Source organism: Tenrec ecaudatus, chromosome 1 (assembly GCF_050624435.1).
Source record: "Tenrec ecaudatus isolate mTenEca1 chromosome 1, mTenEca1.hap1, whole genome shotgun sequence".
NCBI lineage: Eukaryota > Metazoa > Chordata > Mammalia > Afrosoricida > Tenrecidae > Tenrec > Tenrec ecaudatus.
In genome coordinates, this window is record NC_134530.1 from 35,540,529 (window position 1) to 35,558,228 (window position 17,700).

The 17,700-nt window shown below is 51.5% G+C and overlaps 1 protein-coding gene across 1 annotated transcript in view; it reads left to right on the top strand.

Annotated features, from left to right (window-relative positions):
• The first annotated feature begins 6,647 nt into the window (after positions 1–6,647).
• DISP3 (dispatched RND transporter family member 3) overlaps positions 6,648–17,700 on the top strand; it is a 33,821-nt gene continuing 22,768 nt past the window's right edge. Inside the window, exons 1-2 of the mRNA XM_075538291.1 lie at positions 6,648–7,725; positions 8,754–8,973. Of these exons, the coding sequence (XP_075394406.1) occupies positions 6,648–7,725; positions 8,754–8,973 (1,298 nt within the window). The remainder of the gene's footprint in view (positions 7,726–8,753; positions 8,974–17,700) is intronic.

Consider the following 17,700-nt stretch of genomic DNA (forward strand, 5'->3'; position numbering starts at 1 on the left):
CACATTGGCCCAATATGGATCGAACTGTGTTGCTTACAAGTCAGTGCAAGTTTCCTCTCCAGCTGTCAGCCCTGGGAGGCCAGCCGGCCCCCATCTGCCCATCTCTCCCACCGGGCCTTCTCTGGGCCTCCACTTCTTCATGGAGAAACGAGGGGCTTGGGCAGGTTCATCATAGAACTCCAGCCCAATCCTTCTCTCCTCCCCTTTACCCGCCTTCCCCTCCACAGGCAGGAGGAGGCCATGTGCACCCCGCCTCGGGTGCTGCCCTGGGATGGCAAATGAGGTCCCTGGGCGGGGCCAGCCGTTTCATGCCACTGCTAGGCTAAAGATCGGCGTTTGGGCCCACCCCGTGTCGCAGCAGAAGAAACGTCTGGCATTCTGCTTCCATGAAGTTGGTTGCGTACGGTTTCTGTGGGTTCCGATGCATGGCGACCTGCAGAGAACTTCCCCGAGGTCGTGACCTTTCAGAAGTAGTCCACTGGGCCTGTCTTCTGAGGCACTTCTGGGCAGACGTGAGCCTCCAACTTTTCAGCATGCATGCTGTACCACGTGGGCCACTCGGCGGGGAGTCCCGATGACTGCATTTCATGCTCCACTGCGCACCCAGAGGGTGCTTTGGAAGAGAGGCCGGGCAATCTGTGGCCCACAGGTCCCAGTCAGGAGACCCTGTGGAGCACCGCTCTACTCTGCAGCACACAGGTCTCCAGGAGCTGGCTTGACTGACTCCCTGGGCACGGGCTCAGTGGGGGCAAGTGTAACCAACAAGGCTGGTGCTTCTCAGGGGACAGTGTGTGTGATGGGGAGTAGGTGCAGGCACCTGCATGAGCGCCATCAGCAGCAACCATGAAGCCAGGTTTCCCTGGAACCTAGTAGTGCAGTGATTATGCGTTGGTCAGCTGATCGAAACCACCAGGCGCTCCTTGGGAGAAAAACGAGGCGTTCTGTCTTTTTTAAAAAATGTATTTATTTTGAGGCTCTCTTTGAGGCCCAGACACCCACGGGGGCAGTGCCACTCTGTTCTTTAGGGCTGTTTGGAGTTGGCATTGACTCAATGGCAGTGAGTTCGTTTTTTTGTTGTTGTTTTTAATTTGGTGGTAGGGAGCATGGGGCTGGTGGATTTAGGGTCTTCGTGCTGCCACGTAGCCATGCCCCTTTCTTCCTGAATTGGGAAGGCAGCGCAGATTCCGGTAGAAGGTGGGGCTCTGGGAGGGCCTTCTTGCAGTGCCCTATGCGAACTTCCGAGCACAGTGGAACTTCCCTCCTTCACGTCATGTCCTAAGTTGTCCCCTACAATTGCTGAGACCTGAGTGACCGCGGGTCTCATGGGGATGGTACAAAACAAACAAGGTGGCCCCTGTGTGGGCTGCAGTAGTCGTGCTCCATTGGGCTTTCAAAGGCTGTGGCCCTTCAAGAGTAAGGTGCCAGAGGTGCCTCTGGGAGGGCTCCAACCTTGAACCTCTTAGCAGTCAAGTTTGTGAACTCTGTGTACCTCCCAGAGATCCCGGGGGCTGGATCAGACCTTGCTAAAAGTCATTGGGTGCCTAACATAAATTGTGATTTCTCAGGACTAAAGTGACCCAGACCAAAAAGAAGCCTGAGCTTTAGGGTCAGGAGACCTGAGGTTCACACCCTAGTTCGCCCTCCGTTAGCTCTGTGGTCCCCAGAGTCTATAAAACAGACATGCTCACAATGCCACCCTTGCAGGTTGGTGTGAGGCTAGAGATGATGGGTGCAGACCACTGCTCCTGGTGACCTCGCAGATCATCACTACCTTAGTCGGGACTGAGTCTTCCTATGGAGCTACATGAGTTTGGAGATTCCCCACCCCTCCCCACGCCCCGTGTAACTGTGTCCTTATGTCAGCATCTTACACCTTCTCGGTCTGAGACGGAATCTCTGCATTCAAGAGCAGGAATTGGGCCTCTGGGTGACAGGGAAGTAGCAACACCAGGAACCTTCATGGTGACAGCCTCTGGGTTGGCATACCAGGACCTGGGACCATGATAAGGAGCCCTAGTTGTCCGGTGGCATAAGTAAAGACTGGTACCTGCAAGGTTGGCAGTTCAAATTGACCAGCTGCTCCTCAGGAAAGAGATGCGGTTGTCCTGCGCCCATAAAGATGCCTAGAGGAGACCCAAACCAACACCAGGTGCCGCAGAGTTGACTCCGATTCAAGGCAACCCCCATCGCATTCTCCATGGCTGATTTGTTTCCAAAGTAGATAGCCAGGCCTTTCTTCCGAGGTGTCTCTGGGTAGACTCGAACTACCAACCTTCTCATTAGCTGCTGTCCTGGTTTGAGCTCCGGGAACTCCAGAAGCAGCCAAGGCCTCCTCTTTCCTCTCTCACCTTCTCCATCTCAGAGAGGCCAGCTTCACCCAAGGGACAGCCCCAGAGCCCGGCCTCAGAGAGACCGTGACCCTGCCTCCCCTCTGTAACAGGGCTAAATGGCGCTGTTCAGCAGAAAACACTGCATGGTCAACTTCTGCTCAAACCTTCAACCCAAGGGCGAGGGAACCAAAGGCCCTGAGCCGTCTCCGGCCCAGCACTGAACCTGCGGAGACAAAACACCCCAAGTCGGGAAGAGAAAGCTGATTAGCTCCTAATTGCCATTAAATTACAGATACATATACGTGTTTTAAGTCAAATCTGCATGTCTAATGAGGTTTATTTGATTGCATTTTAATCGTCTGGCTGGGACGGAGGGAGGAAGCAGGAAGGGTTCTGTCATCCTTGGCCAGAGGGAGGGAAGGTGTCACTAGAGCCCTGGGGACTCTGGCAAGTGGCCACCACCCTATGAGATGCTCTCTGCGGGGGGGGCTGGCAGGATCCTGGAGGCCACACTGTCTCCCACCAGAGCCCCATTCTGCCCAGATGGGGATGTCCATCTGGCGTGTGGTTTGAGGAGCGTGTCTTCCCTGAACCTTTATAAATAGCTTCTCTCGTTTGGCTCTTGAGTCTGCATGTCATCTCTCCCCCGGAGCTGTCAGAATCTGGTGGTGGAGTAGGAGACACCACCCATACAGCCACGAGGCCACCCCACCACTGGCCGTGTGACTTTGGGCATGTCCGCTCCCCTCGCTGAGCCTCTGTTTCTCCATCTGTGAAATGCTCTGAGGGCCCCTCCGGGTCCAGTGAGCTAGAATCTACTGCCTGCTCCGTTTACAGACCCCTCTGTCCAGCTCCCAGGGGAAAGAAGGTCCCACAATGCCCTGCACTCAGTGGGGCAAGTATCTGCCGGCTTCCTCTGTCCCCAACCAAGCCTTGTGCTTCCAAACCAGGCTCTCTCCTGCGGCAACGTCAGCCAACTCTCCTGGTTTTCTCTCGTTGGGGAACAGGACCGTCCCCCAATGCCCATTATAGCAACTTCTCAACGAGCTGAAGGTCATTAGCAAAATTCCGTCCACACAGATACTCGCGTTCTATTTTTAAAGAACATTTCTTTCTGAGTCGGAAAGAAAGGTTGTACCTGACCATTGCAGAAAGGGACAAGCCTAAGGAGACAAAACCACCCCGGACCAGAGATAACCACTGTGGGGTTTTCCTTAATGCTGCTTTGATTGGTTTCGACTCTTAGCAACCGTCTGTGTGAGCGAAGGGAACACTGCCCGTCCTGCCAGGACCTCGTCATTGTGAGCGGCCCTCGCAGCGGTTGCTGATGGAGCCGCCGTGGCAGCCACCGGGCCCGGCCAGCTCCTTGATCAGGTTCCTCCTTTTGCTGAGCAAGCAGGAGCTCCTTCTCCCGGACTGTCCCTCCTGATGAAGTTCAGAGCACACGACACAGAGTCTGGCTCACTCTCGCAGTGTCCTGGCTGTGGGACACCCAAGACCGATGGGCTCGTTCTTCTGGCAGTCCATCGGATACTCCGTGTTCTTCACCAACAGTCCATTTCCTGCCTTGATCTTTTCCTGCTCCCGAAGACCCTCCCAGCACCTGCCCAGGACCCCCTTGTCTCACCCGGGCACTCAGTTGGCTTGCATCTGACTGTCCTGTCCAAGAGCATGTTCCGTCTGGTGTCGGGTCTGAATGCTCCAGAGGCGTCTCTTCCTCCCTTCATTCAACAAATACCCACCCACCAGCAGGCCCAACCAGGAGCAGTTCCTGCTAGAGGCACCCAGCAGGGAGCATGACAGCCAAGTGCCTGCTCCCCCAGAGCTCTTGTCTGCCGGCTGTGAGGCTGTCACTGGAAGACTGAGTGCCTGGGCCCAATTTTCTGGTCACTTAAATTCGGCAAATGCGCTCTGCAGAGCATCGAATCACAGATACGGAACAGGACTCCACTGCAATTGTTCCAGAGAGATCATCCGGCTGCGTAGCAAACCATCCTGGAACAGAGTGATGTGGTACAATCGTTTCTCATGCTCATGGATTCCGTGGGTCAGGCGTTTGGACAGGGTACAGAACGGAGACTTCTGTCTCCTCCCTGGCCCCTGGCTACAGCTGGAAAGACAGGAAGGCTCGGGGCTACAGCATGCCGGGGAGCTGGAATCATGTGGAGACATCTTCCCTCACTCAGCCAAGAGTAGAGGCTGACTGTCAGCCCCGCTGTCAGCAGGCACTCCTACATGCGGCCTCTGCATGAGCTCACTGGAGTGTCCTCACAGCATGGCAGCTGCATTCCAGGGGCAAGTGCCCCAACAGAGCCAGGTAGACGCTGCATCGCATCATATGACCTGCCCTCCGAAGTCACTGAGGGCTTACTTCTGCCATCATCACACCTGCCCAGATAAAGGGAAGGGATGCATGCTCCCCCTCTCAGTGGGCAGGTGGATGCCGGGTGGACTGGATGGCCTTAGTTCCCAGGGGAAAATGGCAGAGTAGGCCCCTGCCTTGCCCCACCCCTGCACCTCTGTTTGAAAGGGCATGAACAGAGGCTTGCCGAACCCGGGGTGGACCCGGCTGTGCTGAGTCTGAGCTGCCTCTGGTTCCCACTCGGGGGTTTCTTTGAATACAGTTGGGCCTCAGAATGGGTGATGGGTCACCGTTCCCAGCAGGACTGCTTTAGGACATCGCAAATGGAAACTTTAATTACCTCATTGAGATGAATCTTGTCTGTTGCACAATCGAGTCCCTCCCCTTCTGTCTTCTTTCCCTTCTAAATCGTCTGCAGCTCGTATCGCTCCTCTTCGACCCCCCTTGTCACCCCAGTCCCCTTCGACCACACTTCCATTCTGTTCTTTCTTTTCCCAAAGTGCACCTCTGGTCTCAGCCCCTACCGCCACATTCCATGCTCCTCTTCCCACCTGGCTCTGCCTCTCTCGGTTTCCTTCCTTGCCCTCACTCTCTCTTCCTCACTTTCTCGGGGGAGGGAGGGTGGTGGGTAGCTGCACAGACACACACCCTTTCCTCTCGGACAGACCATCTAATTGAAATGGAGCACTCTAGAGAATGTTAATGGGACCTGCAGCATTAATTAGTCACCTCTGGCATAATTAGCTTCCTCCTCTCACAGCCTGGTCTCTAACTGGATAATGAGTTTCTCTCCATCCAAATAGAGGGCAGGAGGGACAGTGAGGACGTCCTGGTTCGGGTGGGGTGGCCAGAAGGCCATTCTCCTTGCCTCCTGCCTTCAGGCCATCCCCCCTGGAGTCCTGAGGCTGCCCGGCCCTGCATTCTCCTGCCAGAGCCTCCTGCTGCCTGTCCCCAAATCTTGAGGAGGCAGATGTCTGGCTCCTACCCGGGCACAAAGGTTTGACGCTGCAGGAGCTGCATATCAAGTGGGGGGAGCCTGACAAATGGTGGCTGCAGCTGTCGCATCCCAGAGACTGGGGGTGGGGAGCTATTGAAGGTTCTTGAAAGCTGGGGCCGGCCACCTAGCCCTGGCACAGCCCCACGGGCAGTGGCCAAGCCCTGTTCCAGAGGGGAGCAAAGATGTCTGCTTCGGTGGCAGATAATAGCTAATGTGTCACACAGGCCAAAACTCGTATCTAATATGACCCTCCTCACAATCACGGGAGACAGGAGTGGTATTTCCATTTCAGAGACAAGGACCCTAAGGTTCAGAGAGGACCACTGCCTTGCCAGTCACACTGCCAGGACCCAAACCAAGGCCTGTCTGATTCCACAAGTGTGTTATCCCCCTCTGCCCATACTTCCTGAAGGTTCTGTGTGGCTTGTTGCTCACGACACAAAAGTGGATGCAAAAGGAATCAGTTGCCTCAGGGGCACCGAGACAGTTAAGGGGGGTGGGGGGAAATCTGGGAACAGCGATGGCTGTACAGTGTGGTGAACCTAAGTGAGGTCACTGTCATGGACACACCGTGGCCGCGATGGCAGCACACAGTGAGTGGCAACACAGTTACAGCTGGCCTGGGGACCTAAGGCCAGAGAAAGCAACACAAACTGGGTCATCCTGAGCAGTCAAAAGTCCCCTCAGATACACCTAACGTAGGAGGGACATCTTTTCTGTGGGCACTTGAGCTATGATTCCCCCCAGCCCTCCTTGGCCTTGAAAGCCAATATCTCGTTGGGGAGGGGGAAATCGCAGGAATTGTCTTTGTCTCGTGCACAGACCATTGAATTCTGTTGCATTAGCTGCCTGCTCGATGCCAGCTCACTGCGGTATTTGTGCGCAAACGTAATGCTGCCATGGGGCACACCGCCAGCCCCTCCCTAGCCCACTGACCTCTCTATCTCTCTGGCAGGCCATGGACTCCGAGGATGACCCCTTGCTGCAGGATGTGTGGCTAGAGGAGGAGCCGGAGGAGGAGGAGGAGGCGACGGGGGAGACCCTCTGCGGAACACAGAAGTCTGGGCTGCGCCCAGGCACAGGCAAGCAGTGTTGTCGAAGGCGCTGGGCATGGCCCTCCCGGCCCCCGGCCTCTGGCTTCTGGAGCACGCTGGGCTGGGCCTTCACCAATCCGTGCTGTGCAGGGCTGGTGCTTCTCCTGGGCTGCAGCATCCCCATGGCCCTGTCTGTCTTCATGTTCCTCTACTCCCCGCCGCTGGACATCGACATCTCCTACAACGCCTTCGAGATCCGGAACCACGAGGCCTCGCAGCGTTTCGACGCCCTGGCCCTGGCGCTCAAGGCCCAGTTTGGGTCCTGGGGCCGTAACCGGCGCGACTTGGCCGACTTCACATCCGAGACGCTTCAGCGCCTCATCTCCGAGCAATTGAAGCAGCTGCATCTTGGGAATCGCTCCAGGCCTGCGGCCAGGGACCCTCGTGCCACCAGAGGCTCCAGCTTCTCCTGGGACATCGCAACGGCCCCAAAGGCAGCAGCAAATAGGAATGGGCGTCATCGGCGCGAAGTCCCGCCCTTGGAGAGGCTAGTGGCCAACCAGAGCAAAGTCCCGCAGAATCCAGACAAAAAAGGGCGGTACCAGCCCAGCGTCCCGCCCCCCGTTGGGAGCGCTGCCAACCAGAGCCGGGCCCGGCGGGGCGCCTCGCGTTGGGACTACTCCCGCGCCTACGTGAGCGCCAACACCCAGACACATGCGCACTGGCGCATCGAGCTCATCTTCCTGGCACGTGGCGACGCTGAGCGCAACATTTTCACCAGTGAGCGGCTGGTCACCATCCATGAGATCGAGCGCAAGATCATGGACCACCCGGGCTTCCGGGAGTTCTGCTGGAAACCTCACGAGGTTCTTAAGGACCTGCCACTGGGCTCCTACTCCTACTGCTCCCCGCCGAGCTCGCTCATGACCTACTTTTTCCCCACCGAGAGAGGTGGCAAGATATACTATGATGGCATGGGCCAGGACCTGGCCGACATCCGGGGTGAGACCCGGCTGCGCCTGGCGTCAGGATGCGGATGGGGCTGGGTGTGGACAGTCAGGGGCGGGGTCTGAGGGCTGGGGGAGGGGCTCGTGAGGTGGGGGCATGAGGGATGGAGTCTGAGTTGAGGCAGAACCTTTAGGGTCGGGGATGGAAGGAGTGGGGTGGGCTTCCATGGGGATGGAATCTGAGAGGAGGCTTGGGTCTTGGTTGACTACTTGGAGGCTTGAAGCAGGTTCGTTTCTGGAGGGGGGTGGGGTGGGGCTTGGCGTTGAGATGGAATCTGGGTGAAGGCAGTGCTGGACAAGGTGGGAAGAAGTTGGGAGTTTTGCTGTGGTCCAAGTGAAAGAATGTGGTTTGAACATGAGGTTGGTTAGGGAGCGGTTAGAGCTGTGGGTCAGGGGAAGACGGGGCAGGCTGGGGTTGAAGGATGGGGAGTTGGGTGGAAATGAGTTAAGTTTGGGGCATGCGTTGAGGAATGTTGGGGCATGTCAGGATGGTTGTAGGAGTGAATGGGCAAGACTTGAGTGATCCTTTGAAGGGTGGATGTGATCCAAGCTTGAGGCAAATGGGAAGTGGAATGAAAGGGTGTACCCAGACTGAGAGCCCAGCCCTGGTGGCGTGGCAGGTTCTGCATTTGGCTGCTAACCACAAGATCCTCAGTTCAAAAGCACCAGGCACTCTGGAGGAGAAAGTTGAGGCTTTCTACTCCCATAAAGATTTAGTCTCAGGAACCACAGGGCCACTTGTATTCTGCCATGTAGGGTCACGGCGGACTCGATGGCAGTGAGTGAGTGTAGAGTGTGGGCCTTGGGAGTAGGTATGGTTCAAACTGCAATGAAATCCTAAACTTAGGGGACCACCTGAGCCGGTCTATGGGTCACTCCTTTGGGGTCACTAAGGAAGGGAGTTTCCCAGCTTCTTAGGGGCTTCAGGATCCAGCTGAGGCGGGGAGGATGGCAGAGTGACCTTGGGGGAGGGCTGGAGGGAGCTCCTGCTGAGGTCACTGGGCCCCACCTCTGTCCCTGCAGGCTCCCTCGAGCTGGCCATGACTCACCCTGAGTTCTACTGGTATGTGGACGAGGGCCTCTCTGCAGACAACCTCAAGAGCTCCCTCCTGCGCAGCGAGATCCTGTTTGGAGCACCTCTGCCCAATTACTACTCTGTGGACGACCGCTGGGAGGAGCAGCGGGCAAAGTTCCAGAGCTTCGTGGTCACCTACGTGGCCATGCTGGCCAAGCAGTCTACTAGGTAGGAGACCCCCACCCCCGCCCCATGCCCCAATCCCCAGTGTGTGCTTGCCCTTCTGTGTTCTTGGAAAGGCTGCATAGGGGTGGGGAATTGGTTTCCAAGTGCCTTGGACTCATCCAAAGGGAACCCCTGGTGGTGCTGTCAGGTAAACATTGAACTCCGTTGGACTACCAACTGCAAGGTTGGTGGTTCAAAGCCAATAGGAGAAAGATGTAGCTATGGCTCTCATCAAGATTGCCAGCCTGGAAACCCTTTATAGGGGTGCTGTGAGTGATGGCAGTGGGGTTGATGGGCTACACTCACCAACCCCAGGTTTCCTCCCTGCAGCCCTTCCCCCAGAAAGCCTTTCTTCCCCAATCCAGGGCAGAGCCAGAGCCATCCTTGCTCTCGAGGCCCCTTCTCTTGATCAGTGCTAATGGCTAGTGAACCTGACAGCTTGGAGGAGGTAGGACATTCTAGACCTCTTGCCCTGAAGGCCTGGGATATTGATTTTCTCCCAAGGTGGTGCTAGAATAGTTTCTGGAAAGAATATTGGCCAGGGGAGAAAGAAGTACTCTGCCTTGAATGCCCAGGGAGATAGTAGGCAAGTCAATTAACTTCTCTGGGCCTCCATTTTCCTCCGTGTAAATTGAGGACAATGATTCTTGTTACCCTGCTGGAGTCATTAGGAAGAGATGAGCTAACAGATGCGAGGGCGTTTAGGGACGACGGTACTGTGGTTGTCATCTACGTCTTGAGATGGCGTGTCCAGGAATACAATTGGATCCTCCCCAGGAGGGAGTAGCCGACTGCACTGGGCAATAAATCCACTGCCTTCCCAGCCCTCTGCCCTGACAAGCTATTCAGAGGCATGGGAGGCCGCCCTCTGTCTGAAATACCCTCCACCCTCCCAGCACTCACTCTCAGTACATCTCCTTAACCCAGGGGGGTAGGGGCTGCACTGATTACCTCCAGTGTACCGTGGAGGAAGTTGAGGTGCAGTATGATTGGGTGAGTTGTCCAGAGCCGTGTAGCTCATGGCGGTAGAATGGGGCTCAAATCCAGGCACTCTGGTCCCCAGCTCCCAGCCTTTTTCCCAGGATTGCTCCTTTGCCAGGCAAACACCCCTGTCCATCCTTTCGCATCCAATGCATGCTGCATCTCCAGAAGCTGGATCACACGCTCCCTGCCTTCCCTCCCTCGTAGCCCCCAAAGAGAGGCAGGAAAACAGCATACACAGGGTTTGGAATTTGATATGTCTGTGGTCATATTCCAGTTATTGTGCTTATGAGTGGTGGGGGTTTGGACGAACCATTTCATGTCTCTGAGAAATTTCTTAATTTCTTTTAACTTTTTATTGTGAATTGGGTGAAGGTTTACAGAACAGACCACCAGTTTTACACTCAACAATTCATACACATTTTGTTTCAAGCCATGCCTTGCCATCTCCTTGACGTGGATTCCTCACTATTCCACTTCTCTGCGTTTCTTACTTCTATCCCTCCTCGTTTTCCTAACCCTCTAAACCAGCAGTTCTCAACCTGTGGGTCTCAACCCCTTTGCGAGTTGAACGACCCTTTCACAGGGGTCAACCAAGTTCATAACAGTAGCAAAATTATAGCTATGAAGTAGCAATGAAAATAATTTTATGGTTGGGGGTGTCAACCACAACATGAGGAACTGTATGAAAGGGTCGCGGCATTAGGAAGGTTGAGAACCTCTTCGAGTCTAAACGTTGTCCCTTGGGGAAATGCCATCCTTTTGATCAGCAGTTGCTTATGTCGATATGGGGGTGGGTTCGGCTCCAGACCTGAAGGGTAACTGAAGGCCATAGCCTTGGGGGTCCCCAACCAAAGTGTCCGGTCTCTTTCATGATTTTGAGATTTGTTCTGCATTCTTCCACTCTTTTCAGGACCTTCTGATGGGATCCGTTTCAGGGCAGTTGGAAGTGGTAGCCAGTTGTGAGTCCAGGTAGACTAGAGAAACAAATTCATCGAGACTCGTATGTAAAGGAAGAGCTTTATATACAAGAGCAATTGAACATTAGGATATTAGCCCATATGTCTGATATCAGTTTATAAAGTTTTCTTCAGACTCATGAAACACACGCAATGATGCTGAATGCTGGAAGATCACAGGCCAGTGGGTGGGAAGTCTTGTGGATCCAATGGTGGTGTAAGCATCTCAGTGCTGGCAGGGGTCTCCATGTGGCTTCTCCAGCGCAGGGCACTAGTATAGTTCCATGTGTCTTGTCAGAGAGAGGGTGTGTGTCTACTGCCTCCAGGGAGGAAAATACAGGAGTTCCCAGAATCCTCTGGAGAAGGCCATGCCCTCACAGAGGCCTCATTGGCTATGAGCCGATGGACAGACTAGACTCATCCCTTCACTCTTAATCCTCTCAAGTCCCAAATTGACACCAGATTATGTATCTACCGCAGCCAGGTATCATCTAGCTCTTCGGGTCTCAAGGTGATGGACACACATGCCTCCTTGGTCCATTAGTCCACTGACCAGTTGTTTCCGTATGTCCTTTGGTTTCCATGTGAGCTACATTTCATCGTAGCTCCAGTCACTCTTGTGCTTTAATTGTGTAACTCACAATGCTGCCCTTCAGTCTGCATCAGCAGCCTCTGGGGCCTCGTTAGAAATGCAGTCTCGGGTCCTTTCCCAGATTGCAGTATCTCCCAGGGACTTGTATAGTCAGGTTTGAGACAATTTCATTAAAAATACCTTTCTAAACCGAGTGAGTTGAATATTAGGATTGGCATAATTCCTATCTATGGGGCTAGCCCCTAGCACGGTGCCAAAGATCTCTTAGTAGGAATTAACGTAAAGAATGAGCTAAATGAATGAGTGGAGATGCCCTGAGGCAAGATACTTGGCTGGAGTAGGAACCTGGAGGGGGAAAGAGCGGCTGGCAGTAGAAGGAGCTGCCTAAGGTGCCCAGCTGCTCAGAGAAGTCCCCAGACCTGGGTAAAAAAATCCCCTCCTAGCCTTCCTCTCCCCCGAGAGTTTCACAGACATGGGGAGGACCAGGATCCATGTAGATTTAGCCCAAAGGCCTTCTTTTGGATTGATAAAAGTATTTTTTATTATTCGGGATACCCTAGAGATGGCGACCTACCTCCTTGCCTTGTTCTAGAATGCTATAAACGATCACTGGGGTACTTTCCCGATAATAATAGAATCTTACAGCACATTCGTTGCATTTATTCTCGGTCAACCTGCGCTTCACTGTTGCGTGCATTTTAATTCCACATACATTGTAAACCCCACAAGACACTACATACTAATTTTTTTAGCGTCAGTATTTGTTTACAGTTTACTCGTATATTTACCTTCTCAGCTGCTCTTCATTACCGTCTACAACTTCATGTTTCCTTCTGGGATCATTTTCCTTACGCTTGTAGAACTCTCTGTAGTACTCATTTTGGTGTTTGTTGGAGATAAAGTCTCAGTTTTGTTTGTCTGAAAACATTTTTATTCCACTTGCACTTTTGAAGTCTCGCTTTGGTAGCGTAGCATTCTAAGGTGGCAGTGTTTTCTTTTAACACTGTAAAGATCGCTTTCCACCGTCTTCTGATTCCCATCATTTCAGTAGAAGAGTCAGCTGTGAATCTTCTTGTTGTTCCTTTGAAAATTTATCTCCTTTTCGCTGGCTGCTTTTACGACTTCTCTTGTCTCTTGCCTTCACCAGTCTTACCTTGCTGTTCGTAGATGTAGATTTTGATGTAATTGCTCAGCAGAGCTTCTTGAGCTGTGAGTTGATGGGTGTCATCTTGTTTTAGGAGCTGCTTGGCTGTCATCATGACAAATATTCTCCCTCCCCTTTCCTTTTAGGACTGTTATTATACAGATGTTTGGCTTGATTTCCCCCCCCCCCCCCCCATTAAATCCTCTGTATCTCTAATACCCTTTTCTGGGTTTCTTTTTACAATTTTTTTACCCCCCCCCACCCAGCTCCTAGTCCCAGTTTTACCATTTTTTTACTTTATGTGCTTTGGTTTAATTATTCCAATTCACTAATTCTGCCTTGGTTTTAGATAACTTGTAATTAACCACTTTTAGAGCTTTTTATTTCAGTGTTATGGTTTTCTATTCAGGAATTTCTGTTTCCGTTCAATGTTACAGATTGTGACTTGCTAGTCAAATTCTTCACTATTCTATTTATAGGCATTCTTAGAGAAAAAGTTTTGGTTCCAGACTACCACAGTAAAGCAACTGTTGCAATAAAGTGAGTGGTGCAAACATTTTAGTTTTCCCAATGCATAGAAAAGTTACACTTACACTGTAGTGGAGTCTCTTCAGAAGGAGCCTGGTGGCAGAGTGGGTCATGCGTTGGCTGTAACCTGGAACGTCAGCAGTTGGAATCCATCAGCCACTCTTTGGGAGAAAGACGAGGTTTTCTGCTCCCCAAAAGATTTACAGCCTCGGAAACTCAAATGGGCAACTCCACTCTGTTCAGTAGAGTCGCTGTGACTTGGAATAGACTTGATGGCAGTGGGTTGTGGGCAGCCGACTGTGAAAAGTTTGAACTCACTGTGAGGAGTACCACAGTCAAACGTCATCAAAGTGAGCATCTGCCGATGAATAAATAGCCCCCAGACCTGGCCCACACAAGGTGGCTGCGGATTTCAACTTGTCCAAATTACCGTCTCTGGGAAGCACACTAAAACAAAGTATGACTGTATTTTGCCCATATTCGCCCTTCTTTTCTTAAATATCGCTGTTAGGGGCCGTCTCTGACTCAGAGTAACCCTATGTACAGCGGCACCGTTTCTATGTCCCTGTCTATTGTCGCAGCCCCTGGGTCAGTTCACGTCACAAGGGCCATCTGTACCTCGCTGACCCTCTGTACCTTAACAAGCATGGTGACCTTTTCCAGGGACGGGTCCTTCCTAATGGCATGTCCCAAGTAGGTGAGACCAAGTCTCAGCTGCTCTCACGTCTTTGTGTTTTTCATTAAATACTTTTAGTGGGGGCTCTTACATCTGTTATCATAATCCATCTCTCCATCCATTGTGTCAAGAACTTTTGTACATTTGTTGCCCTCATCAGTCTCAAAACATTTGCTTTCTACTTGAGCCCTTGGCATCAGCTCCTCATTTTTCTCCTCCCTCCCCCACCCACCCTCCCTCACAAACCCTTCATAATTTATAAATTATTATTTTTATATATTCCATCATCTTCCATCACCCCTTCCCCACTTTTCCATTATTTGTCCCCCTGGGAGAGGCTTCTAAGTTGGTCCTTGTGATCGATTCCCCCTTTCTCCCCCCACCCTCCCATAATCCTTCTGGTGTCTCTACTCTCATTGTTGGCCCTGAGGGGTTTATCTATCCTGGATGCCCTGAGTTGTGGGCTCTTGTCTGTAGCAGTGTGCATGTTCTGGTCTAATCTGATTTGTAAGGTAGATTTTAGGTCATGATAGGATGAAGGAAGCACCAATGAACTAGAGGAAAGTTGTGCGTTTCATCGATGCTATAGTACACCCTGACTGGTTCATCTCTTCCCTGTGCCCCTCTGTGAGGGGATGTCCAATTGTCTACAGATAGGCATTGGGTCTCCACTCCAGGGTCCCCCACCCCCCACCATTCACATTGGGTATGATTTTATTCTGGGTCTAAGATGCCTGACACCTGATCCCATCAGCACCTCATGATCACACAGGCTGCTGTGTTTCTTCTATATGGACTTTGTTGCTTCTGAGCTAGATGGCTGCTTGTTTATCTTCAAACCTTTAAGACCCCAGATGCTATCTCTTTTGATAGCTGGGCACCATCAGTTTTCTTCACCACATTTGCTTGCACACCCATTTTGTCTTCAGCGATCATGTTAGGAAGGTGAGCATCACAGAGTGCCAGATTGTTAGAACAAAGTGTTCTTGCGTTAAGGGAGTATTTGAGTCGAGGCCCAATGTCTATCTGCAACCTTAATTCTTTTTTTTTTTGCAACCTTAATTCTTAACATAGTTCTAAACCCCTCTCATTATCTATGTGTTATATTTATATATGTAAATGCCTATACTTAAGCCTCTATAAATGTCCTTTGCTTCCTGGTTCTTTCCTCTATTTCCTTTTACTTTCCTCTTGTCCTACCATCATGTTTGGCCTTCATTCGGGTTTAATAATTCCTCGCTGCTACATTTCCCTTGATTAAGCCCCACTAGGCATTCTATGCCCTTCTCTCCATTGATTTTAGTTCACTTGTTGTTTCCTTGTCCCTGGATTGCTTTCCCCCTCCTCCCCTTCCCTTCTCCCATATCCCCCAGGAACCACTGGTCCTGTTTCATCTTCGGATAATTTATACCACCTATCTTATCTAGATACACCTGCAGATATATTAATAAATGCAAAAATCAGGCAAAGCCAAATCAAACAACAAAGGAAGCCAAGACCAAGAAAACAATAACAACAAATTAAAAATGAATTAATTTAAAAACAACAACAACAAAAAGAAAGCCACTGACAAAATGGAAAAGCCTATGAATTGTTCAAGGTCTGTTTGTTGGACGAGTGTTTTGCAGTCGAGTCTGATGGGGTGCCACTCTCTCCAAGTCTACTGTGGTATTCTCCGGGGATTTCATCACTTTGCTCCCCTTGCTGCTCTGTTGCATGCCCTTGGTGTTTTATCCCACCATGATGGGGTCAGATTGTGCACAATTCTCACACTGTGTTTCCAGTGTTGTCCCCCATAGCGCTATGGTTCAGTTACGGACGTTGTGTCTGGTGGCGGAACCGACCCTATGGTCCTCTCTGTGTGTTGTCTGCTCTGAGCAGGGATATCGTCCTTGGGGCTTGGTGGGCCAGAATGTCCTCTCCTCCCTCTCCATCCCTTTTCATTTCTCCCATGTGCTCTAATCAGACGAGCCCTTCTCCCCAAGCTGTAGCCCCAGTGCTGTCCTCTGAAGTGCATTCTTCTGGGGGGAGGAGGGCGGTGGATGGTGTCCACATAGGGGCGGCCCCACAGACCTCTCTGTTGGTTCCCTGGTACACCCCGGTATGTTGTATTCACATCTTGGACATCTGGTTGAAGTCTGGTGTCTGTGTCTGTCTGTCTGTCTCTCTCTCTCTCTCTCCCCCTCTCTCTCCTGTAGAGATAGAAACAATACCCTCCCCTTGGGTGCATTAGTGCCCTGCTCCCCACCTACCCATGTCTCTCTTTCCCCCTCTTATTTAGTTGGCTGCCGTATGTGTCCCTGGATTGGATTTGGCCCCTGCCCTAGTTGCTGGACCTCACCCCAGGGATCTATGTAAATAGGAGCTTTTCCTCTGTGCCCCATTTTTGTTGTGTGTTTTTTTTAAGCTTACCTCAGTGGACTCATGTTGTACTTGTCCTTTTGTTGTGCTTGACTTACTTCACTTAGCATGATTTCCTCCAATTCTTCAACGCCCTCACTTCCAGTGAGCTTTCTGACCGCCATTGCCAAGACAAGAGGTGTTTGTTCTTCTGGCCTCCTCCCTGGCACTCTCCGTGGTCCTTGCCAACACAGACTCAAAGGCATCAATTCCCCTATTCGTGGCCCAGCTTTCACATGCAGATGAGGTGATTGGAGGCACCCTGGCATGGGTCCGGAGCACCTTAGTTCTCAAAATGACATCTTTGCCCTTTTAACACTTGGAAGCGTCTTTTGCAGCAGATTTGTTCAACGCCATATGTTTGATTTCTTCATTGCTGCTTCTGTGAGCATCAATTATGAATTCAAGTAAAACAAGACTCCTTGACAACTTCAACTGTCCTCCATTTATCATGCGACCGTCTCATGGTCCAGTGGTGAGGATTTTTGTTTTCTTTACGCTGAGTTATAATCCATACTAAACCTATTAATCACAGTTAAAAGTTCTTATCAGCTTATTTTCAATATAGGGATCACCTGTGAAGCACTTTTGGTTTTGTATTTTTTTTCCTGAGTTTCCTCTTTGGCTTGATTCACTGCTCATATGGCCCCATATGTTGATATGTGTGTTAATTTTTACTGAGTGGTGAACATTATGTATAAAATAATAGAGATCCAAATGATGCTTTCTTCCAACAGAGAAGACTGGTCTTTCCTTCCACTGGGCAGATAGATTATGGCGGGCCACTTTTGAGTCAGTGACTACACAGAATCACAGCTGATTTTGCTTCCCTGAACAGCCTAACTCTACCTCCACTTTGCCCTGGATCCTCCCTGCGCAGAGACTGTCCCCTTGTTGCTGTTAGGCACCATTGTGTCAGTTCCCGTCTAGAGTGTGACCTTGTACACAACAGAACGAAACACTGCCTGGTCCTGCACCATCCTCACAATTGTTCCTGTGTTTGAGCCCATGGATGCAGCTGTGGGGTCAGTCCATCTTGTTGAGGGCCTTCCTCCCTTTTGCTGCCTCTCTACCAAACATGACGTCCTTCTCCAGGGACTGGTCTCTCCTGACAACACGTCCAAAGTATGTAAGACGAAGTCTCACTATCTTTGCCTCTAAGGAGCACTCTGGCCTGACTTCTTCCGAGACAGACTTGTCTGTCCTTGTAGCAGATCGTGGTACTGTCAGTATTCTCCAGCCCCACCATGCACATGCATCGCTTCTTCAACAGTCTTCCTTCCTTATTCAATGTCCAACTTTCACATGCATATGAGGCAATGGGAAATGTTTATGAGTCAGGTGCATCTTAGTCCTCAAAGTAACATCCTTGCTTTTCAATACCCTAAAGAGGGCTTGTGCAGCAGATTTACAAAAGCAACAGGTGTTGGTTTTTTGTGTTTTTTTTAAT